Source organism: Drosophila obscura, unplaced genomic scaffold, assembly GCF_018151105.1.
Source record: "Drosophila obscura isolate BZ-5 IFL unplaced genomic scaffold, ASM1815110v1 contig_73, whole genome shotgun sequence".
In the NCBI taxonomy this organism is placed as follows: Eukaryota; Metazoa; Arthropoda; class Insecta; order Diptera; family Drosophilidae; genus Drosophila; species Drosophila obscura.
In genome coordinates, this window is record NW_024542865.1 from 3731201 (window position 1) to 3754730 (window position 23530).

Genomic DNA, 23530 nt, shown 5'->3' on the forward strand with positions numbered 1-23530 from the left:
ATGATAATCCTTAAAATATAAGCAAACTTTTTTAATCCTGCAAAAGATTATAAATATGAAATAAAATATAATTTCCTTCTCTTTTTTCTTTATTTTAATTGCAGAACTCTTAGTGTTGTGCGTCTATGAGGAGAACAGCAAAGTTTTTTGTTTTTTTTTTTTGGGCTCCAACTGCCTGCACCACACCCTCACACGGACACGGACGGGCAGGAGATAGCAGAGCAGGCAGCAGAGCAGGCAGCAGAGCAGGCAGCAGACGGATGTGTGTGTGTGTGTGAGCGGCGGTGAGCGGTGAAGCAGAGTCGAGCCGTTGGTGAGAGAAGAGAAGGAAGTGAAGTGAGGAGGCGAAGCTGCGTGTAGGCAGAAGGTGGCAGCAGCTGAACGCTGGACCTGGACCATGGATTGGACTCGGTGGCAACAGGCCAGAGAAGGAGCTGGCAGTAGCAGCACCAGCAGCAGCAGCAGCAGCAGCAACAGCAAGAGCAACAACACACGGAGTGGCAGCAACGATTGCGATTGTGAGACACGGCACAGCCATCGGCTGTTGCACATTTGATTCGAGTCGAGTCGAGTCGAGGCTTCATCAGTAGGTTCAATCAAATCAATCAGAACAGACAGATCAGTCAATCAGTCAGTCAGTCAGTCAGTCACCCACTCAGTCAGTCAGTCAATCAGTCGTCAGTGTTTGTCACACCCAACATCATCCAACAAACCGCAGAGATTAACTAAAGTAGCAAGCGATTAAGACATGCCACATTAATGTAAATAAAAACGCAGATACTTATTACTAGTCTCATAAAACCGAACGAACGAACAATCAACCAACCAAAAGAGTGAAGTGTATTCCAGTGTATATTTCCAACCAAAAATAACAACAACAACAACAACCACAACGAATCAACGACAGCAGAGGAGCAGAAGAGAAAGTGCCCCCCCAAGAGGTGATAGGGCGGCGCATGCTGCGGGTGGCTCCAGCCACAGTCTGGGGCAGCCAGCCACTAAATACCCAAAAAACGAGACAAATCAGAACCAGAACAACAACAGCATAACGCCCCCAAACACTGCCAATGCCATTGCCATTATCCAGACCAACGTTCGCTCATCATCGTTCGTTTAGATTTGACACAAGTGAGTTTAGATCGAAACCTAACTAATATATTTCATTATCCATACTCTATATACATATACATATATATATTATATATATTTCTATCATTCAATAGATCTGCTAACTATAAGTATGTGAACTGTATATAAATCCTCTCTTATATATAGGAATTAGTTTTCATACATCTACAAATGGGAATACCAAAGGGGCCAAGGGAAGATTAATAGTTAACATTTGCAATTAAATGCAAAAGTTATTAGTTGGCTCTCTCCCTATCAATCTTTATCTATTTGGGAACCCATAGAAATGCGACTTATAATAATAATTATTATGATAATTGTATACACTGTAAATAAATCATCTCTTTAATAACAATTAGCTGTCATACTCGTACATCTACGAGGGCGAAAAATCAGGGACTGCAACTAATGATTGTTTGTTTTTTTATTAGTAAAAAAAAAAAATCATTTAATTAAAGAAACTTTAAGACAGCGATAAATATACCAATATTCATCTAAAATGATAATCTATGCATTTCCACCAAGATTTAAAAATTTTCAAGTTTTATTGACTCAATCACAACATAATGATTCATTTTGAGTTATACTTTATAGCTTAAAAAATAATCATTATTCTTTGCGTAAGGCAAGTGACGAAATTCAATTGATAGCTAAAAGCAATCATCCAGTGATGAAAACATTAATCAAATTATAATTCTATAAAGATGTTTTAAATTTTTGAATATCAGTTAAAAAAGAGTGGCAACCATTTGGTAAATCTTTCAAAAATAAATGCTAATCAAAGGGTGCCGTGTTGATAATTAATAATAATTAATTAAATAATTAATAATACTTAATTAATTAATTAATAATAATACTAATTAATTAATTAATAATAAACTCGAATTCAAGAGTAGCTCAAGTAATTCTTCATTCCAAAGGTTTACTTTATGTGAATGAATTTCTTTACGCCCAGGCCAGGCTTACTTTTCGGTGCCAAAGTAGCAAAAAAAATAAATATACTTTTGCTACATTTAAATGGAATTTCTTGCCGATTAAATATCCTCATATTCTATAGTCCTTGCTGCTACTTAGCACGTCACAGATTCGATCTGGGTGTGAGCTTGGGTGTCAGCATCAATCGAACTGTCAGAGATCTGCAATTGCGTGAATTGCTGCCATTTGAGGCAGTCACGACGGAAGGGGGGGACGCAAAGTGGCTCTCATTAAATCACTTAAACGACGGCACCCGAAACGAGGCGACCCCACACGACCCGACAGCGTACACATACACATTAGCATTGGCCCGTTAGGCAATGAGCGGGCTGGGCCGGGCCGGGCCGGGCCGGGCCAGGCCAGTTGTCGCCACCTTAACCGGACAACGACCACCACGATATTCGCATACCGATTCGATCCATCAATTAGTTGTGCACTAATTGCGACTAGCAGACCAGACCCCAAACCCAACCCAACCCAACCCAACCCAACCTACACCCTGTACCCACCCTCAGGCGGCACCTTAGTTTTCCCCATACGATATTCGCTGTAGATGGTAGCGGAGAGGCGTCGCGACGCAAGGGGCAAGCCACTCCCTCGTGTCCACTCTCAATCACAATCACAATTGCAATCTGCAATCTGACAAATCAAATCTTGTATGCAAAACAGTAACGGCAACGGCAGCAGCAACGGCAGGAGCAACGGCAGCAGCGGAGGGGAACAACCAGAGAGCCACGAAGCCGAGTCAGGCGCCAAGCAATTTGTACAAACATTTGCGCAAACAAAACGCAAGCGTGTGAGCAACGAAGAAGGAGGAGAGCTGCCAACCTCCCCGCCCCACCTCCTGCACTTGCAGTGGTAGGTCGCGTGACCCGCGAGTTTTGCACAATAAACAACGTAATTGCTCATAACGCAGCACGGGCAAGGAGCCGGAGCAGGAGCAGGAGCAGGAGCAGGAGCTGGAGCTGGAGTCCAGGGAGTTGGGAGAGAGTGACGATAACTAACCGTTTATAGCAATTATACGACCGACCAGCAGCAGCAGCGGCAGCAGCAGCAGCAGCTGAAGCGGGGCAACGCCCCCTCCCGAGAAGTGATTTGTAGTGCGTGTGTTGTAACGGGTAAGGGCAGGTGGCACGAAACAATTAGACCCTCCACCACAACCCCCAACCAGCCACCGGGCGGAAATTCACCCGGAAGTGTAGCCAAACCCCCAACCCCACCCACTCCCACGCCCACGCCCGGCTAGATGTATAAACCGGACACCCTTACGCGCCGCGGCAGTCTGAGATCCCTGCGCAGCGCCCCCCTACTGAGCACGGTGCTGGAGAGCACACTCTCGCTGACCCGCATCCATCCGATCGCATCGCTGGAACTGCCCGGCCTCGACTATGCCATCCACTCGCAATCGGCACTGGGCGGTCTTGGCCATCATCGCGAATTAGGCACCTCACTGCGCAGTGGCATTGCAGCAATCACAGCGGCCAGCGCCTCAGCAGCCGGCGGCCTATCGCAGTCGCAGAGCGCCCTCTTGGGGCGATACGGCGCAAACGCCTCCATACGCCACAACGAGCGAAAGATTGTCCAACCGAAACGGTAGGTGCGATACCCAAACTACTTACTCACCAATCCACCACCACCATCCCGGTAGTGTCTTAGAATGGGGGCTGCAGATCACAATTAAATCTGGTAAGAATTCCACTCATTCAACTATTTTAAGTGCCTGCTGGCAGCTCCTCATATATGTATGTCGGAGAACAATTAATTATAGGGGATTGTTCTTTGAATTGCGCGCGCATAGTGTGACCAGTCTGTGTTTGATCGCATTATCAACCCTGTGTGAGCGAGAGCGAGTTCATGCGAGCGAGTGTGGTTCTCGCTACGCTCAATGACAGAGAATAATCAGCTAATAAATAATAATTCTCATACATATGGACACTCAACTGATGCCAAATAAAATCCATTTAGCAGCTCTCCATTACCAGCAACTTTGACAGCTGTCAACGGGGTTGCTAGCATTAAAAATGTCTCCGAATTGCGGGCACCAATCTTAGTGGCAGCCTCATGCAAATGCCATTTATTTGGCGATTATTTAAATACAATTATTACAATTATTACCAGTCGCGATCGGTTATGACGCGCTTCAGATTGCCATCCCAGGGCAGATTGTCGAGGCCTGCCTGGTCGGCTATCATGCCCTTGACGCGATGGGCAAAGTTCACGGGCGACTCGTTGGGCAGACGGGCCACTGGCGGCAGATACCAAATGTCACAGCTGAGGCACCAGGCGGTGACCAGCATCAGCATGTAGCGGAACATCGAGTAGCGGGTGCTGTCCCAGTAGGCCTCGCCGTAGCGGCGGCCGTAGCGTATGGCAATCGGGTAGACGATGTCGCTGACGGAGAAGCTGCCCTTCCTGAATTGCATTACGGCGCTGTTGTTGATGCACGTGCCCTCGGGGAACAGCAGAATGGGCGGTTTGTCCGGGCACTGCACATGCTTGCGCAGTGCCTCGCCGAGAGCCTCACGTTCCTCGGGCTCCCGGCGGTCGAACCACATGTGCGGCGAGACGCGCGACAACGAGCGCTGGAATACACCGAGAATGCCGTCGTGCCGCTGGCCGGTCAGCGAGTAGTGCACATCGCACGAGAGGATGAGCACGTCCAGTGGATTGGTGTGGTTGCACACGCAGATGCCCTTGGTGGGGCGATTCTCGGGATTGTGGTAGCGACGCAGTATCGGCACAAAGTTTGCGGTCATGTTGAGGCACTGGCGCAGCAGCCACCTGGACGCGCGGCGATTGCACGGCAATTTGCACAGCACACCAATCACGGCGGTGGTCGTTGGCACCACCAGCAGGCAGCTCAGACAGGTCACCGTACGCAGCGGCATCAGCAGTACGTAGCGAAAGAGCAGTGCCAGCAGCCAGACCAGTTTCAGGCGCAAGCTGAGCATCCCCAATGGCACGTTCAGGTCACGGGTGAGCAGATTCCACTTGCCCGGCGGCAGGGGGGCCGACACAAATCGCGGGGCCACTTCGTCCTCCATTACCAGGCCCATGCCCTCGGCTATCATGTCGCAGCACATCTGCATCTGCTCGCACAGAACACCCCTCACCGGTCGCAGCAACTGTTTTTTGTTTCTCTTGCGTTTGTTCTGCTTCGACTTCTGCTGGCCCTTAGCCTTTGGGTTCCGTTTCCAGTCCTTGCCCAACTTCTGCAGTTCCTTGCGCTCATTGGCCAGTATCTCCTCGGTCAGATAGCGCGAAGTCCAGATGAAGATGCGATCCAGCAGGCCCAGGTAAAATGCTTGAAATGCGACCAGGCCGTAGCTGAAGATCAGGCCAAAGCACAACAGTAGCAGCCACATGGTAGAATTCTGAAAAACGTTTGAAATGAAAACTGAATGAGTTACGAATGAGTTACGACAGCACAGCTAAATGTCAGCTTTGTGTTTTCACAGCTGAGTCACAGCCAGTGTGGCCATGCCTTGTGTCGTTTCAGTGTTGGAAAACACACACTCAATCGACTACAGCAGTATTGGAAAGTGTTGCATTTTAATTTTTAAGTGTTCGCATGGCGATGAAGCTTGAAAGGACAAATCTCTTTATTTATTCGCTGCCATCCCCCGCCCATCCACAAAGAAAAGCATTTGCGCCCACAAATTTCCCAATTAAATTCCCTAATTCAATTTGGCGTCGACTTTTTTTGTGCTTTTTGCTTCGCTCTTGCCCCCCTGCCCCACAGTTATTGCTGTCCCCATGCTGCGCCTTCTTTGTTAAGCGCCCCAAAAGACTTTTGATTTATTTAGCCAAAAGCAAGTAAAAAAAAAAATGAAAGCAAAAAAAAAAAAACAAGAAAAGGGAGCAGAAGGCAAAGCAGAAAAAGAGAAGAAAACTTTGCCGTCGTCTTCGTCGTGTACTCCTTTGGCTGGGGTTCGGTTTGGGCTCTTTTTTTGTTTGTTTTTTCATATGGCAATAATTCAATTATGCCATAACAAGGCCGCAAAATGTTTGCTGCAGGCTCTAACCCCCCAGCCCACCCCACAAAAGCCGCTGGACTGGGCTGGGCTGGGAGTTCTCGGGCATTCTCTGACCCAAAATCACTTAAAAACCACAAAAACTTCTGGCTTTGTTAATTCGTTAATTAAATGGGCCTGGCTGCCTGCCTGCGTGCCTACCCCCCGATGACAGCTTGTAAACAGAAGAGCTTGGGAAAAAAATAAAAAAATAACTTTAAGGATTACGCAATGAACGATGATGATGAGAGTCGCCAGAGGGGCGGGTGGGCAGCCAGCCCTTAAGCTGCCTTTCCTTCCATTGATTACATTGGGTGGCAACAATCTTTGCTTATCAAATGCAAACAACTGTCAGACAGGCAGACAGGCACCATCGAACGATGAGCGGGAATGGCAAGGGCAACGGCAACGGCAACGGCAACGGCAACGACGACAACGACAACGGCAACGACAACTCATTTAGGCTCAGGCCCAGGCCCCTTAATTAGCATAGAATGTGTTCTAAAAAGCCACTTGAGCTAAACATTCAAAACACCTACAGGGTGCGCCGCCCCGCACCACACCGCATCCCATCCGCATTTACCTGACTCCCACTGCCATCGCCGACCCATCAACGACTTTTCCACTTGCCAGCGACAACGACCTTAGGCGCTTGCGGCTGAGTCTGCGGAGACGCCTCCGTCTGCGCCTCCGCCTCTGCCTTGCTCTGTCTCTGCCACTGCCTCTGTCTGTGTGTCTGTCTGTGTGGCACAGTTGGGCAAGTCAGAAACCGGACAGATTTAGATACTCTAACGCTTGGCAAAGGCATTAGGGCAGTGCCATTATCCATCAAGCTGCGTTGCAACACTTTCTGGCTGGGTTTCTGCAGCTGCAAGTGCACAGAGAGTTCTCGTTGGAATTTGTGATATTTCAGAGTGCCAAAAGGGCACACTGTAGACGTGAAAAAAACATCTGCAACATATGCAAGGCAGAGTCATGCATATAGCATGCAGAGTGTAGTGTATAGCTCGTATCGGTGTCGGTGTTGGTGTCCGTGTCTTTGCCGCTGTTGTTGTTGCTAAAATCTCCACGGTGTCGGCGGCAGCACGTGACGCTCGAGTGTTGGGATAAGCATTTCCGCTCTTCAGACGTAACACGAAAAAAGCGCCCTAGTGACAAAGCGCCTGTCGCTGGTGGCAGGGGGGGTGGTAGGTAAATGAGGAAGCACAAAATGAAATTGTGACGCTGGCCCCCACGCCCCCACGTGACTACGGGTACTACGCCCACCTGCCATTCAAAAGTAATTTAGCGTTTAAAAAACATTTTTCTGCCTGTCTTTTAAAAAAGTTGCGCGTAATGCGAGTTGCGTGTGTATAGAGAGGGGGCAGAATGGTTGTATCTGCATCAGTGTGTGTGTGTGTGTGCACCAACACTCACCTGGTTGACGCTGACACGTTCCGTAGTCGATGTCGATGTCGTTGTCGTTGTCGTTGTCGCTGTCGTCGTCTGTCTGATCCGCCTGATTGTATTATGGCCCGCCGCACACCCTGCACAGACTCGCTTCCAGAAATCGCTTCCAGCTACCGGCAACTTTTGTTTATTGACTCTGACGTTTCACCGACGACTGGCTACGTGCGCGGGTTAGCACAAGTGACTCACCACTCCGCTCCTACTGCCTCCTGTCGGACTGGTGCAGCTCGTTGATGGTGTTGTCTACTGTTGGGCAGCTAGCACTGTGGTTCAGCAGAATCGCGCTCAAATTGGAGTTTTATTTGTGCAAAGAAAATCAAGAAAACTCGATGCTGGGTTAAGTTAAAACAACACGAAAAGTAGAATGAAATTACTAGTGAAATTTGCGACGGAATGTCAGACAATGCCTGGCTGACTAAGCGCAAAATAAAGTGTTGGCAAATGCCTGGCTGACTAGGCGCAAAATAAAGTGTTGGGAAACAATCGACAAACATAATCGGTTCAGTGGGAACAGCGGCACGAAACGTAAATTCATTCTACTATTTATTTCTGGTAAATTGAAGTTGGAATACAATTTGGTTTTTATTATTTATTTGAGCCAAAAAAAAGCGCAGTTTTCCTTACTCTTCCATAATAAAATATTAAAAAGAAATCTTCCTTCGATATGCATATGCCAGAGATAAATCCCCTTTTTAGACAATCTCTTAAGCGAAGACATTAGCAGCATTTTGTCGGGGTAATTATTTGCATACGTTTTTTTTTTTTGGGTACAGCAGCAACAACAAAGAGAAACGTATAATTTCCTTGTGATTTTTATCCCTTTTCGGTCGCCCACTCCCTGCCAAGTTAATTAAAAAAGTGTTTCCATTTGGCTTTGACCCTCAGCGGGCAGTGGACTCAAATGATGCTGCGACATAAATCCCTTTGACACTCGATGGCTCCGATCCCGGAGAGCGCACCCAAACCCGCCCAACCCCAGCCGCTCGTAATTGGTTTATGCCATTTACTTGGCTTGTTTACCCACAGCCAACATTTGCATAATGGGAATGAACCAGAAACAGAAACAGAAACAGAGACGAGCACCAGCACCAGCACCAGGACCAAGACCAGGACGAGTACCAGGACGAGTACTAACCAGAACCGGGGAATCAAAAACAAGAAATGTGATTTATAATTTTTTTACTTTTTGTTTCTTGCTTGCGGAGCATTTTAATTAGCCTGAGACCCAGGATCCAGGGCCCCGGAAATGAGATCAGTGCTGGCTGGGGCTGTGGCAGGGGCAGGGGCAGAGCGTCGACCCATTGCCTAATTATGTGCGGGGCTGGTGGGCTGGGCTGGGGTGGGCTGGACAATGGCTGGGGGGGGATGCTGCTGGTGGTTTCTCGCTGTTTTTGGTGTCATCAAGTCATTATTTAATATAAGTCCGCTTTGATAAATTATTTCCTGTTTTGATGGACGCTACGTGACGAAAGTTGTCAGACCAAGGAAGTGCCCTACCCTACCGTCGGAGAAGGGAGGGCAGTGGTGGCATAGGAGGCAGCGAGGGGAGGCAGTGCAAAACGTTTTTGATTTGCGGCCACGTTAAGGAGTTTACCATCCATCCATTCATTCATCCGGCAGCAGCCATTCATCCCATTCGCCCCTTCGCTGTGCCATTTTACTTTATAGGTTTGTTCTCGTTGTGCGTTTATTTGCGGCAATTAATCAATTTGGCCAGCGCGGTTTTTGTTGAATAAGTGATAAAGATTTATCACTTATGCCCGGACCAAACCCAGACCCAGACCCAGCTCCACAGTCCTTAGTCCACTTCTAAGGACCCCTCTTAAAGCGCATTAAAGTCTACAAAGAGAGGCAGAGAGGCAGAGAGAGAGAGAGTTGAAAGCCGAGTGCCGACGGAGCACTCAACGTTCATTGAACCAAACATTTTGACTTTTGCGTCTGAACGCACATGAAAAGCTCTTGGAAAATGCACGAATTGAGTGTGCCAGAGCAGGGCGGGGCAGGCAGGGTGGATGCTAGTTGTATGGGCCATGGGGCCATGGGGCCATCGGTATTTATTTTTTGACTAAGAACCGACAAAACTGCTGTCGTACTTGTAATAAGCAAAAGTTCACCCATCGAATGCGGAAATGCACTCAGATCTGACGCTAAAAAATAAATTTAAATCGTGTAAATGGAACCAACTGAGAGTGGGAACATGGAACATAAGATTTAGATTTTATTTATGTAAAAAAAACGATGGAATCGGAACAATATTCTAGGCTGCCAAAAGCTGATAAATTACATCTCCCACTTCTGGTCCATTTTATAGCTAAAACAGCGGAATGGAACGCGCTTTGCAACACTGAAATGGAACCCTTGTCTTGACTAATTCTATAGCTTGTGCTGGGCTATACTTTTTGGGCCAAAAGTCCAGCGACTCGCGCACAGTGTGAAGAGCATTCAAAGCTACAAGCGCTGAAATGTTTCAACATAAATCTTTAAAGAATGTTAACGCCAGCAGCACAGGATATACGAGCGAGCAGTGCTGCCCTGTCCGCCCGCCCACTCTCTGTTCTGGCTGAATTTTTCGACCTTTTCTCCTCTCCACCCAGCCCAACGCCGCCCACTCACCCACTCACCCATTCGCCCAAGCTGCAGCATGATGCAGCAGTGGGAAACCCGAGGGTCAATGCACCCGCCCCAGGGGCTGGCTGTACGATTGGGTGGAGGATGGAGATGCAGCCAGTCAGACGATTCGCCGTTTGCTGTTCGCCGATGTTTACGTTTTGAGCCGCGGCATTTTTGGGGCTTGTCAACGCGCCATCCTGGAGGAGGTGCTGCCAACTTATTACTGAACATTTCTGTGACCCTCCACCACCGAAAAACTGAAGCCTGAACATTTTCTTAGGTGCAAAAAGTTGCACTTTGCTGTTGCTGGAGTAGCAGCACCCACACCCCACACCCTTTACTCGCATCCGATGGGTGGGATGGCGTGGCAGGCAGGCTGATGCAGCAGTCGATGGGCGGAGTGTGTTCCAGTGGCTGGCTGGCTGGTTGGCTGGTTGTCTGGGCATGGTGGACTCCCATCGGTTGGTTTGTTGCCGTGTTAAGTGAAGTGTAGGCGCAAAGGCGAAACACGCGAAACTTGTCGGTGCAATGTAATAAATTTCGAAAAACGTCCAAGCCCTGGGCTATAACGAATGGCTTGCCCAATGCACATGGACAGCAGCAGAGCAGCACCCCCAGCACCCCACAAGCCACTCCATGCCACTCCGCCATCGCCTGCCTTGTTAGGCCGCTGCAATAAGTCTTTTATGGCTTAGAGTTGGATGGTTGGATGGTTTCTCCCCTCGACCTGGAGCTGCAAAAACTTTTATCATTAAAGTTGAAAGGTAAAATTCGACCATAAAAAAGCACAGCAACAACAGCAGCAACAAAAACAATATGCAACGAAAACCAAAAACTTGAGAGAACGTGACTCACGAAATCCGCGCTCACGTGACTCAGTCAATAAAGTGGGCGGAAGTTTTTTACAAGAAATTATTCGCAGTGTCCATTTATGCCCCCTCCTCCCCATTGGGGTAACTTTTCTTTGCATATGTCCTGTACTATTCGCTGCAGCTAAGCAAAATCTTAACGAGTTTTGTGCCGGAATTTGGTTTTCTTAAGGCAGAGCAAAGTGCGCCCGAATTCAGTGCTTTTCGTAGCTGATTCTATTTTAATTTTTGGCACACTTGCATAGCACTTTTAATCGTATAATTCAGCCACTCAATGCCCCCAATCTGCCACCATCTAAAATCTCTCCCGTGGCGCTTTAAATCCTTTTTTATTAATCACCCAAAATTCAAATCGTGGCCCACACTCAACCAGCAATTTTAATCGATCGCACTTGTTCACCAATTGAATGTGAATGCACTCAAATCTAAGCACCTCTTCGCTGTAAAACATTCAGGTAACTGAACTCTCGTTTATCCTTCACACTGCACCCTGCACCCTGCACTCCCCACCTCCCCTCAACATCCCCACCATTCCACCCACTTTATTTCATTTCATTTCCTGCCATTTGCAATTTTCCATTTCGGCTGAGCTTCAACTGCACATTTATTGATTTTGAATGCAATATTTTTGGCTTGAGGGATTGGCGGGGGTGGCCAGGGGGGTCGCAATGGGCTCGGAATGGGGTCGGAAGGGGGGTTTTTGTGTGTTTAGTGTGCTGGTTTTTTCTTGCACCACCCCAACTATTTGTTTGGTTTTTGGGCAATTTGTTAATTGTATTTGATATGCAAGCGTTGCATGCACTGAAAATTGTATTAGCTCTGCTCTCCCCAAATGCAAATATTCGTACCAAGGGGCGTGCCGGGGCTGGGGGGGGCGAAGGAATAGGGGAATGAAATCAGCGTAACAAATAAATTGAAACATAAATGGAAATGAACTTAAATATGCATGGCATGTAAATACAGGAAGTCAATGCCTTCAAGGGTCCCTTCTCCCAGCGGTGAGACTCCCTTCCCTTCCCTTTATTATATTAAATATTTTTGCATACTTCTCAGCCTTGAGCCAATTTGTCCCTTGCACTCCTTGTATTGATTTCCCCCCTCCCCATAATCTTTTTCTATTGTTATCATTAAATGGGAATCCGCTTTGGGGAAAAAACTGAAACTGAAATCTTTCCAGGGCATATCTCTGGCAGTGCCTCAATTAGCTTGACAGTCTGTGGGACCAGCTTAAAGCTTGGATTTCCCTTTGCTCTCACATCTTTCACATCGAAGCTCTCTTTGTGTGAGCTGCTTCTGCATCCCCCTCCCCTGGCTATGCAAATTCAAATTTCTCGTCAAAATATTACTTGCAAAGTAAACGCGTGTAACTCGGCACCGACTACAGCAGGCTACACCAGTTGGAGCAGGGAATCCCGGAAAGGCGAAAGGAAAACCAAACAAAAGCACACAGAAAAGTTGAGCAGAGCATAGAAGAAAGGGAACCCTGCAGAATACAACAAAAAATAGACGATGACATGAAACTTCAGCCACAAAGATCGAATTTCTGGATACACTCTGGCAGATACAAATCTCAGCTACTCGTTGACTTTTCGATGAATTTAAAATTAGTTTGATTCCAAGTGTTTGTCTGTCTGTTGATGCTTTATTTCTGGCATCTTTAGTTTAACTATAATTAATTATTTGTTCTGAAAGCAGTTCCAAATTCAAAGATTTATCCCAGCTGTGCGATATGTTCCTTCGATCATGTGCTTGGCAAAAATCTGGCTACCCTCTGTGAGTGCAGCAAAATATACATGCGAGTACAACTGCAAATATTTTCTTATGCTTCTTGTATGAAATGCAAGCATGTAAATACCAGTGCCCACACACACACACACAAATGCACACACACCAGTTAGACACTGATACACGGACTGACATGCATAACTTTGCCCTGACACAATGCGGCAGAGTAGAGTGAGAGAAAATAATGGAAAAGCAGGAGAAGCAGCAGCAGCAGCAGCAGCAGCAGAGTAGGAGCGACAGATGCGTGACGACGAGGGCTGTTTGAATAGTAAGTTGTTCCAAAACTAACTCTGAATCAAAACTCTCTATCGCTCTGCTTCGAAACTCCTTCACTGACGTTCTGGCGCGCTCTTTGAGGCTCTCTTTGCTCGTTGAAATTTTTCGTAGCATACTTTTTGGGGACAGCACTTGCTGCTAAAAACTTTTCTGTGTGGTGGTAGCCTCGCATTTATTTATTTTATTTCATTTAATTTTTCTCGTCTTGCGAAGAAATATTAATAGCAAAAGAAGAATTTAAATTTAAAAAGAAATTTAAAATTTAAGCATGAGCCTGCCGTTGCAGCCATCCTGTGCCATCATGTGCTGTGTGCCTGTGTAGAGTGTGGAGTGTAGTCTGGCAAACAAAAATATAGAAATTGCTGCCTCTGTTTGTGCTCCGAGCAAAACTTACTCGCACCGACGGATCCTCACTTCTGGCAGCAAAAAAAAGAAAACACAGAGAGCAGAGCAGAGCAAGAGTCAGCAACATTAGCATAAATGCCTAGCAAAATGGATGAGTGGCAAGTCATCATCCTAGCACTCTGTTTCTTATGCTGCTGCTGCAAAATAAAAAAATAAAAATATTATACTCAAGCGTCATTAAACCTACAAAATAAAATGCTAAGTCCCTTGTGTCTTTCAATCGGCAATTCTATTGGAAAAACATCGAAGCATTGAACTTTCCAATGTGCTGCTGACTTTTCAGTGCAGTCCATCAGTTTGGCACTTTGTCCAGCGGTCAGTCAGTCAGTCAGTCAGTTCGTTCTCGACGACGGGTCACAGCAGTCATGAATATTGAATGGCCACGAATTGAATGAACGACACTGACACAACTCTTGTGCTCTAATCCATCAAAGGAAAAACTAATTGGACATATCAGATGTACAAACGATGATGGCGGCCAAATTGGGTTCGGCTGTTGCGTTCCCATAATGTACGCCGCTTCAATATTTAAATCTCACAAGTTTCCACCTGCCCTGCTTGTCGCTTGTTATTCACCCCACGCCGCCCGAAGGCAGCCGGATAATTTCAGCAGGCCTTGGGAATGGGCCGCACTGCCAGAGACTGACATATAGTTAACAGTTTTGCCAGTTTTTGCCAGCTGCAATGCTTTTTCGCAGCATGTACCGAGTATATTAAAATTGAGTTTTAAATAAGAGCTGTTCGTTCGCTTTTGAGAGAGAGATAGAGAGTGAGTGGGGGGTGGGGGGCAAGGCTTTTCCGATTTATCGCCCACGGGAAAAACATGTATGCGGTTTGGTCTGGTCGGGTCGGGTCGGGTCTTTCTCTCCGCTTCCCTCTGTCTCTCGCACACAAAGCGGAGACTTATGCTCTGGGCTCTGGGCTCTGGACTGAATCGATCGATCCGTTGGCAGCATTGCACATTTCATAATATCCTGCTGGGATTTTTAATATCGCAATGGCTTTCACTTGTTTACCGCTTTATGCAAATTTCATTGTGAGTCAGACAGAAGCTGAGCTGTGGCTCTGTCGCCTCAACCCGACCCACCGCCCACCTATTGAGCACTTTGATTTGTGTGTACACCACACATATACATACATTCTGTCGATATACATACATATACATGATTGTCTTTGGGAGTTGGCAATTTATTTACTCTTGTCCATGGCTGGTGTGTCCTTTGGCAATAAAATAAACATATGAAGAGAATTAAAATATTAAAACTCAACTGCAAGACGAGCAGACGAGGAGTGGTAGTGAAGTGAAGTGAAGTGGCGAGAGTGTGTGCATAAATCAATAAGGAATATGTTTGGCAGTTATCTGCCATATCGATGGCTGCGTTAGCTTGCAAAATATATTCGCCTGAAGACAATGAACTCAACTCTCGTCGAGCCATACAAAAATGTATGCATGCACACACTGCCACAGCGACTCTCACAATAATACGCATACGCATACGCATACGCACGGGTGGCCTTTTGCTTCAATTTCACAGCCCACGGCTGAAGGGCGGGCAACAATGCAAATTAATTATACACCTATAAATATTGAATACGGAATAAATTCATAATTTACTCGAGAGAGTGGCAGTGAAGGGGGGACACACGACGAGGTCATGCCAAGGGTTCTTCAAGAGAAATGCAGTGCAGTGGAAAGCCAACAATTAAGAAAATAATTCAACAAAATTGAGCATGGAATGTTCCAGCACAAGTGCAGCAGCAAGTGGAGTGCTCCAAGGGAATTATGGTAATGCCTCTGAAATGCATTTGAATAATGGATAAAATTTCACTCTAAGACACGAAATAATTTCATCTGCGTTTGTGCATATGCGAGTACGAGGTGGAGGAGGATGGCAAATCGATTATTTGATTACTCAATCAATTAAAACCAATCGAAGGCAGGACTGTTGTGAATGCGAATGCACCTCGAACAAGCCAACGAATGTCCCTTGTCCTGCCAGATAATTGTACGCAGAATGTCTGCTGAAGGGGCTGTTATTATTGCGAATAATTATGGCCCAACTCGATTGTTGTCAGGGCAAAACCTTCACACGGCGCTGCCAATGTGCAAAAGGTTCTGCAAGTACACAAACCTTTTGATTGATTAAATGTGTTGGAATTTACTCAACGTTTGTGTCCGTTTATGTCCATTGGAATTACAGGTTAATGAATGACTTAATGAAGGCATGTCTAACAGATATAAAACTCAATTAAAATATTTTCTGAAGTTAATTATTTCCTAATATAAATAAAATTTTAAATATAGTTGGAGGATCTCCTCGTTATGCCTATCGATTATTTATAGTGCACCGATTGCCCGTCAGCCTCTAATCGCTATGCGAGTCGGTCAATTAAATATGCGAAATTCATACGGCAAATGATTGGGCTCCACCTCAGACTCAGACGCAGACCAAGCCTGCTCATCCCATCTTATGGCTACTGGCTACTCCACCCCAAAGCTCTCCACTTTCCACTCTCTCCGGTTGGCGCCCCATCATTGCCCGGGCCATCTTCTTTGGCCTGCACTTAAGTCCGGAGCCAAACCATACCTCCGCGCCCCCAACACCCAAATTGGCCCATTCAGGTGCCCGCCCAGCACTCAAAAGCTTACCCAGGTGCAGCTCCACGTCTATATGTATGTATGTACATGCTCGTGGATGTGTATATAGCTAAGGCTATAGCTATAGCTATGGCTACATATACATGTACAGTGGCCTCCATCAGATCCTGCTGCTCCTCCGGTGCTCCTCTGGCGCTCCACCATCGCTCTGGGAAAGTGTAATTAAATATCCATTTAGTGTACATTACGTTTCCTTTTGGCCAGGCCAACCCAGAGAGAGAGAGAGAGAGAGAGAGAGTGGGAGAGTGGAAGACTGCGGCTGAGCTGGGTAGACACATTACCAACTTTTCAACAAAATAAAGAAAAAGAGAAAAACCCTTAAGAAATAGACAGAGGGGGAGGTGGGCAGAGCGGTGACAGCGCCAGTGGAGTGGTGGTTTGGGGGGGGGGAGAAGTATGGCAAAAGAAAAGCTAGAAAACAAAAAAAAAAAACACGAACCGCTTAGCCGGGTCTGAGGCAGAAGTTTAAAGAGCTGCTTATGTCTAAATTAATTTAAAAAGTTCGTTCACTTGAAAAATCGCGCTGCTGGGACTGGGGTAGCAGCTCCTGCTGGCATCTAAGAGAGGCATCCTCTTGCCGTCCATTTGTGGCCGCTCGAGAGTTGCGTTGCCCGCGGCCCCGGGGACTTCCCCAGTCGATGGCGATGAGGCTGGTGGGAGCGGAGCAGCTTCTGTTGGTGTCCCTGGTGTTCACTCGTTTATTAAAGATTATGCTTATAATGACGACGACAATGACGACGACAAGCAGGAGATGAGCAAGAAGAAATTTGCCCATTCCACTGACTCCGTCACTCCGTCCCCTCCAGTTCCATTCCATCTCCTGGCTGATGATGATGCTGCCATTTTTCCAACATTTCTCTTCTGCTTTTCAGCAAACATTTTTCTTTAGCCGCTGTCCGCTGTCCCTGTCCCACTGTCTGCCCTGCCCCATTCGCGCTGCTCTTTATTTTATTTTCATTTTCATGCTCTCTCTTCTGCTTTCTCCTATTTTTTTTCGTTTTCTTTTTTCTGCTGCTTCTCCTTTTTCTACTCCCAGCCGCCACCCCGCTTCACATTTTAGACTTGTTCTTAGCGCCAAGTTCTGGACGCTTCTGACAGAAGTCCACAGCGGGCCGGGATTCCCGGCTTTGGCAACTGCTTTTGGGTCTGAAGTGTGACGTGATTTGTGTCGAGCAGCGCTCTACAGCTCCACAGCTCCACAGCTCCGCAGCTCCGCAGCTCCACTACCCTCGTCCACTTGGTGCTGACCACGTCAGCTTAGTCCCCAAAGAGCTTCCCCGAGCAGGCACAGTGCAACGTAGAAATATTCTCCTGCCCTTGCTCAACATTCCAATGATCATCGTGAAGGGTGCAAAAAATAAATGAAACTCGGGCAATTCTTTTTGGCAAAAACAACAAAAATATTTCCTTGTAAATGATCTTTGTGGCTGCGCAAAAGTTCTCCGTTGTCTGATCAATTTATTGTACCCAAACTTTGTGCCTGGGGATTTTTCTTTTTGCACTTTTACTGCCACATAATTTTCCGCATCAGTGTGCAGGGAACAGAGGGAATACAGGGAACTGCTGTGACCCCACATGCATATATGGGTTAGACTTTCTGTTCGGTGGCTCACAGGGATTTGGAACATGGGGACACGGGACTGTATTCGTGCCACTGTCGTTGCCGTTGTCGTTGTCGTCATCATCATCATTGTCGTCGCAGTCGTCAGAGTCGACGGCGGCCAAATGACTTGGCCATTGTATGTTTTTGGCCCAAAACCTTTGCGGTGAGAGGTGGCCGCTGTCCGCTGTCCGCCGTCTGCCATTGTGTGCCCCCCCCCTGCAGGCCCGCAGCCGCACCCCTTCTACGGAACGGACCGTCCATTGTTTCTCCTCTCTGTTTCATTTCTATGTCATTTCCGTTGCTTTTCTTCATCGCTGCTGCTGCTGCTGCTGCTGTTGGCATTTCACAGCTAATTTCAACGAGAAATTTTTGGATCGTGAGATTAGGGCGGTCGCCAGGGCGGGGGTGGGCGGCGCTCTGGCGCTGGGACTACTGGAACTGGGGCTTGATCTGGATCTGGGTCTGGTATGGTGGGGGAGGGGGCTAGGCAGGACAACCATAAGTCATCCGACCGCTTGCCAGAGTGCGCTTATGCAAATTTGTGCCAGCTGACAAATGGGACAGCATTTGCACAATGCCAAAGGAGCGAACGAGGAGTGTGGATTGGCGGGGTGGGGTATTTCGGGAACTGGTCCTGCTTCTGCTTCTGCTCCTGCTGCTGGTTCAGGTTCTGGCGGGGGCGCTGGGGCGTGTCTATATAAATGTCATTTGCGTCTGTGGATGTGGATGTGGAGTCAGGAGGCAGGAGGCAGTGGCCTGGCCTGGCATGGCCAGGGGAAGGAGGCCCGGCCGGCCGGCCTCTCGCTTAGCCTGACATGATGATGATAAAGTGCACATTAAAAAATATTTGCCATTGCCTCTTTTTTTTTCGTTGTTTTCTTGTTTCTTGTTGTTTGTTGTTTCTGGTTGTTTGTTTCTTGTTTTTTGTTGGTTGGTTGTCGGGTGGTTCGTTGTTGTTTTCGCCACTTGGAATTATTTATTTGTCGAGCGCGTTGTGAATTTTTAAACTATGGCAAAAGGCATCAGAAGCTGCGCCAGCACAACTGCGAAACGGAAATATACATACGTATAAGTCGTACATATATGTAAGCAGCAGCCAGCACTTACGCACTGAGCAAAAAGGCCCTGAGCATCGCATATTTACACCTTGATTTTGGTTTGTATGCCAATCGATTTGCTCAGAGAGTGAAAAATGCCAAGAGAATAATATTTAAATTAAAACATTCGATTTAAATATATTTTATATTTAAAATAAATATATTTCGTAGTCAGATTAAATATTTTCATATTCATTTTACATATATTTCCCGCAAATTAAATTTATAATATTTATTTGGAAGTGTTTTATATTAGGATTAAATATAGGCTGCTTTAACACATTTAAATTTAAATATTGGTGAATTCTATTTAATTTCCCAATGTTTGTATTAAAGCCTGAATTTTACTGTGAGTGTCAGCAACAAACTAGCATACAAAATATTCTCTTAGAAAGTGTGCAAGGAAATTCCAAATATATAATTATATAACCCTTAGATCTTAGAACCTTAGATTGCTGTGTGCAAATAATAATCCTTCAAAGAAAAATAAAATTCAACGCGTTTTGTCTCATCACTCGCTGAAAAGCAGCGAGTACTCTCGTTGACTGGCTCGAACAGAAATCTAAAACGGCGAGAAGAAACTTTGGGAGCTCATTAAAAAAACCCAAAAAAAAAAAACCAGTGAAATATGGGAATTGGAAAAAGAGCCGCTGAATGAAGTATCAATCGGAGCGAAGAAAGGACCGATTAGAGCTGGCTGAAGATGAAGGCAAGCCAAAGAGAATGCAAAGCAGCGGCAAAGCAGCGACACGCAAGGAAGATGCCGAAAATTAGTTTCACTTTGGTGGGTGGAAAATCAATACAAAGCAGAGAAAAACCAAAAAAGGAAAGCCGAATAAGTGGCAGCAGAAATCTGCGCCAATTTGTGGCTGGGGGAGCACGGAGCACTCCAACCAGACCCCCTGATTGCTTATATCTCCCCCCCCGCTTGGTGGCATCCTTCGGCCTCGTTTCTCGTTCCATGGCCGTCGTTGGCAGTGCGAGTATATAATCATTATTACACATTAATATATAATATAATGCCACCCGCATATAATTCACACTTGCACGCAGACAGCCACAGAGCCACACAGCCACACAGCGACAGCGCACACACGTGGCACGCCCCTGCCACAGTCTCAGTTGCTGCCTCTTATCAACATGCTGCAAGCCGCACAAATGAAGTCTTCGCTTTTAATTTTTTTTCTCCATCTCCATATCTTTTGCTCTGTGTGGGGGGGCACACAGTCTCCACAGTCGCGCCTTCCGTCGCGTTTCGCTGTGGCCCACACACACGCACATCAAATTATTTTCTTCATATAATAAGTGTAATAACTTTCATGTGTCGCATATTTGGTGCGAGAGTGTGCGTGGAAGGGAGAGCCGAAGAGCAGGGAGAGCTGAGAAAAAGGGAAAGCTAAGGAGGAGCACAGGCAAAAAATACAAGAGTAGGGAAAGAGCCAAGCACATTGCCAGCACATTCCTCTGCTACAAATCAGGGAAAAAAGCGGTAGATTGAGGGATCTATAATAGTCGGTATGAAGTGTCCGCATCCAGCACACGGCAGGAAAAATTGCAGGCATTCACAGTCTATCGATCAGCATTGACTTAAAAATTATTATAGCAAAATTTTGGTGCTTTAATTTAATTAAAAAAAAAAACGCGTAATTTTCCGTGGCATCTTCTACTTTTGAGGCAACCCTCGCTGTATAGCTTTCTACACGCTCTCTATGTCTGGCAGTGTGCGTGCATATCTGTGTGTGTCATGTGCAGCACTTAAATGGAATTGAGTGCGGAGTGCGTTGTCCTCATTTGATGCACAGATCCACAAATCCCGCAAAGACAATACGAAAATTCCCCACAAAATGGGCGAACGGTTGCTGTGTCTCTAGAGCTATCATGCTTGAAGATTTAAATTTCAAAATTGCCAGCAATAAATGGGCAAAACACTCGCTACCGCAGAGCCGCCGATGAGCCACCGCACCGCAAACACAGCCACAAAGAGCGGTGCTGTTAGATTGACAGGTTGTGAGGCCAATTAACAGGCAAACAATGGCAAGCAACATCAAGCGCATCAATTGAAAATCATAAGGGAAAATTACAAAATACACACGACACTCGCATAAAGTGGGGGGGAGACAGGCAGCAGCAGAGGCTTCCTTGCTTCCTTGGCAGTGACTGAAGTTTTTCGAACGTACATCAAATATGCTACTGATGGCTGGGCTATCCATATATTAACCGATGTATCGATATAGATTTACGCGCCAACTTATGGCAAAGCTAACAGTAACGAGTGGGAGTGCGAGTGCTAGGTACTCGTCCTGTGGTAACCACAGCCAAAGGCTACAGGACGTGAGGGAGCAGCGACTATAAACCACATACATATGTATGTACATATACTCGTTTGTGTGCCATGTATATTCGTATACTCAATATACGCTGGCCATTATTTGAAATGCATTTTGCGGTCGTTGCTCGTTCGTACGTTCGGGCTGGAAAATGGAAAACGGAATTATGCGCAATTATTTTGGCATTGGGGATTTTCCAACCTCTGCCCCGGGTCCGGGCTCGGGCTTGGGCTCGGGCTCGATTTGTTTCCATGCAATTTAAGCGGCTCAGCAGGGGCAGCAGCAACGTCAATTACAGGACAACAAGAAGGCAATCTTGAAGGACTCGCCGCAACAAAAGACAATGGACAAAGGACACCAAAGCAAATTGAGCAAATTGTGGCTAGGCAATTAAGTGGGGGGACAGGCAGCAACAGCCCCTCCCTCTCTCACGCTCTCTCTCTCTTTCGCTCAGGGTTGTCAAGGCCTGGAAAGGATTGGAATCGAATCGAATGCAATGGATACTCCTTTATTAGTCCTCTGACACCGGATAGTTGATGGATGGATCAAATGGCATCAGCACCCGTCAACAGCAACTGAATTAAATTAAATTAAAAATTAATTTATACTTAAAAAACTATAATAAATAAGTAAAAATAATAAAAACAGTAATAAAATAAATATAATAAAACTACAATTAAATAAATAAAAAAAAAATAACATAAAAATATAAATAGGCTAAGTAGGTTAATCATATCGCTAACCCCAAACAAAAATTATTCCTTTAACGTTTCATGTTTGTGACTAGGCTAATTTATAAGAAACTTTCTTGTCGAAGGAAATAAGAAAAAAAAAAAAAAAAAAAATAATGCCTCTTGCGGATTGGCCAGGGAATTTCATAATTATGCTTGACAAATTTGTCAAAGCAATTGGAATTTTCCGAGAGCAAGTTATGCAGCTCTGAAGGGAAATTCATTATGAAATTCATTGGCGAAGGCAAATGAAATGCAATTACTCATATTTGGGAATTTTACCGATTGATTAGAGACGCCCAGAACTGCTTTTAATTAACATAAATGGGGAATTCCAGTGTGTGTGTGGTATTTCTCCCAGATTGAGTTTGCTAGTCGATGGTTAGCTAACTAAAATACCTGCCCTGGATGGATGTGCATACCGAGTTTCTTTCAGTGTATTTGGGCTTCTTTCTTGGCCCACTTTCTCTTGTTAATTGGGCTTATTACGCCGAGAAGCCAAGGAGAAACAGCAGCGAAAGGAAAGCAAAGCAAATCAAGGAAAATCAAATAAATGAAAACAGTAGCAATGAAATAAAAATTCTGATGGCTTTGTCTTCATATGACATAAAGAAAATAAATAATAATTTCATGGCTATCTGCTCTCGCCTTGTGCGCTGTCAGCGGCATCCACATGGTGGCTCATGTGGCTGGCTTTTGATTCCTATGATTCCGTGCTCTCAGGGGCCTTACAGCCCTCCATTAACTGTTGCAGCAGCCACTGCAGCGGCGCCGCCTGTGACTGTGCCTCAGTTGTCGCCGCATCGCCACTAGAGACACGAGATGTCAGAGTGAAGGCGATGTCCCTTCACTTATAGACAGACTTTTGTCGAGTGCCGCAGTGAGTGGAAAAGTTTTTTTTTTGTTTGCAAAGCATTTTGTGATCATTCGAGTGGAGAAATTGCCCAAAGGAAAATTATATTTGCAGGGAAATCCTGAGAATTCCCCCGGCAATACGAGCAAGACAGAGAATGAGCAGTCAGATCCGTCAGACATTAAGTGTACCAGCTACAAGACATCTGCAATTACTTGTTGAAGGAGGTCGGCGCAGGTCGGAGCCACATTACCAGCTGCTGCCAGGGCTGATGTTGCTGTTGCATTATGCAGTGACAGCGAAATGATTCTGTGTGGGGCATGCGAATGTCAGATATTCTCGTACAAAACAGAATAGACAGTCTGTCTGCATGCCACAGGATGCAAAATCATTTAGTTAAAATGCAAAATCTATCCAAATTTTGTTGATGTTTATATAGCAAGCTGCAAGGAGCACACAGAACATTTAGTACGGCTACAGTAGACACTGGGGTGGTGAATATACGAGTGAGTATATATGGCAGAGTGTGGGTGACATAAATCAATGTGCTCAATGGCTTGGTTAATGCGAAAAGATACAATAATATGACATGGGATGCCTTTTTCTGTGTTGACACACCCTTGACACACATTCCTTGAGGAGTGCCACCCACAAAAGTTGTTAAAAATATATTCATCTGATGGCATCTTTACCTGAGACTTTTCAGGGCCTCTCACTGATTTCGATCTTTAAATACAAATGTTCGCACTC

General features: G+C 46.0%; 2 protein-coding genes across 6 annotated transcripts in view; one reads left to right on the top strand and one right to left on the bottom strand.

Annotated features, from left to right (window-relative positions):
• The first annotated feature begins 468 nt into the window (after window positions 1–468).
• The window catches only part of LOC111065375 (innexin shaking-B), a 60505-nt gene continuing 37443 nt past the window's right edge, over window positions 469–23530 (top strand). The window contains exons 1-2 of one of the 3 annotated variants that reach the window (XM_022353511.2): window positions 469–586; window positions 2773–3696. In XM_022353511.2, coding sequence (XP_022209203.1) covers window positions 3350–3696 — 347 coding nt within the window. In that variant the 5' untranslated portion in view covers window positions 469–586; window positions 2773–3349. Of the gene's footprint in view, window positions 1129–2772; window positions 3697–23530 lie in introns of all 3 variants that reach the window. The other 2 variants (XM_022353505.2, XM_022353506.2) reach the window with 2 other exon arrangements.
• LOC111065376 (glycerol-3-phosphate acyltransferase 4) lies at window positions 4146–7977 on the bottom strand. Of its 3 annotated transcripts, XM_041595592.1 has the most exons (3): window positions 7755–7977; window positions 7533–7675; window positions 4146–5477 (listed from the first exon to the last, which is right to left on the bottom strand). In XM_041595592.1, the coding sequence occupies exon 3, from the start codon at window positions 5466–5468 to the stop codon at window positions 4215–4217; it is 1254 nt and encodes a 417-aa protein (XP_041451526.1). In that variant the 5' UTR covers window positions 5469–5477; window positions 7533–7675; window positions 7755–7977; the 3' UTR covers window positions 4146–4214. The 3 variants fall into 3 exon arrangements, with proteins under 3 accessions (XP_041451526.1, XP_041451527.1, XP_022209204.1); XM_041595593.1 differs by lacking the exon at window positions 7533–7675; XM_022353512.2 differs by having other exon boundaries at window positions 7533–7977.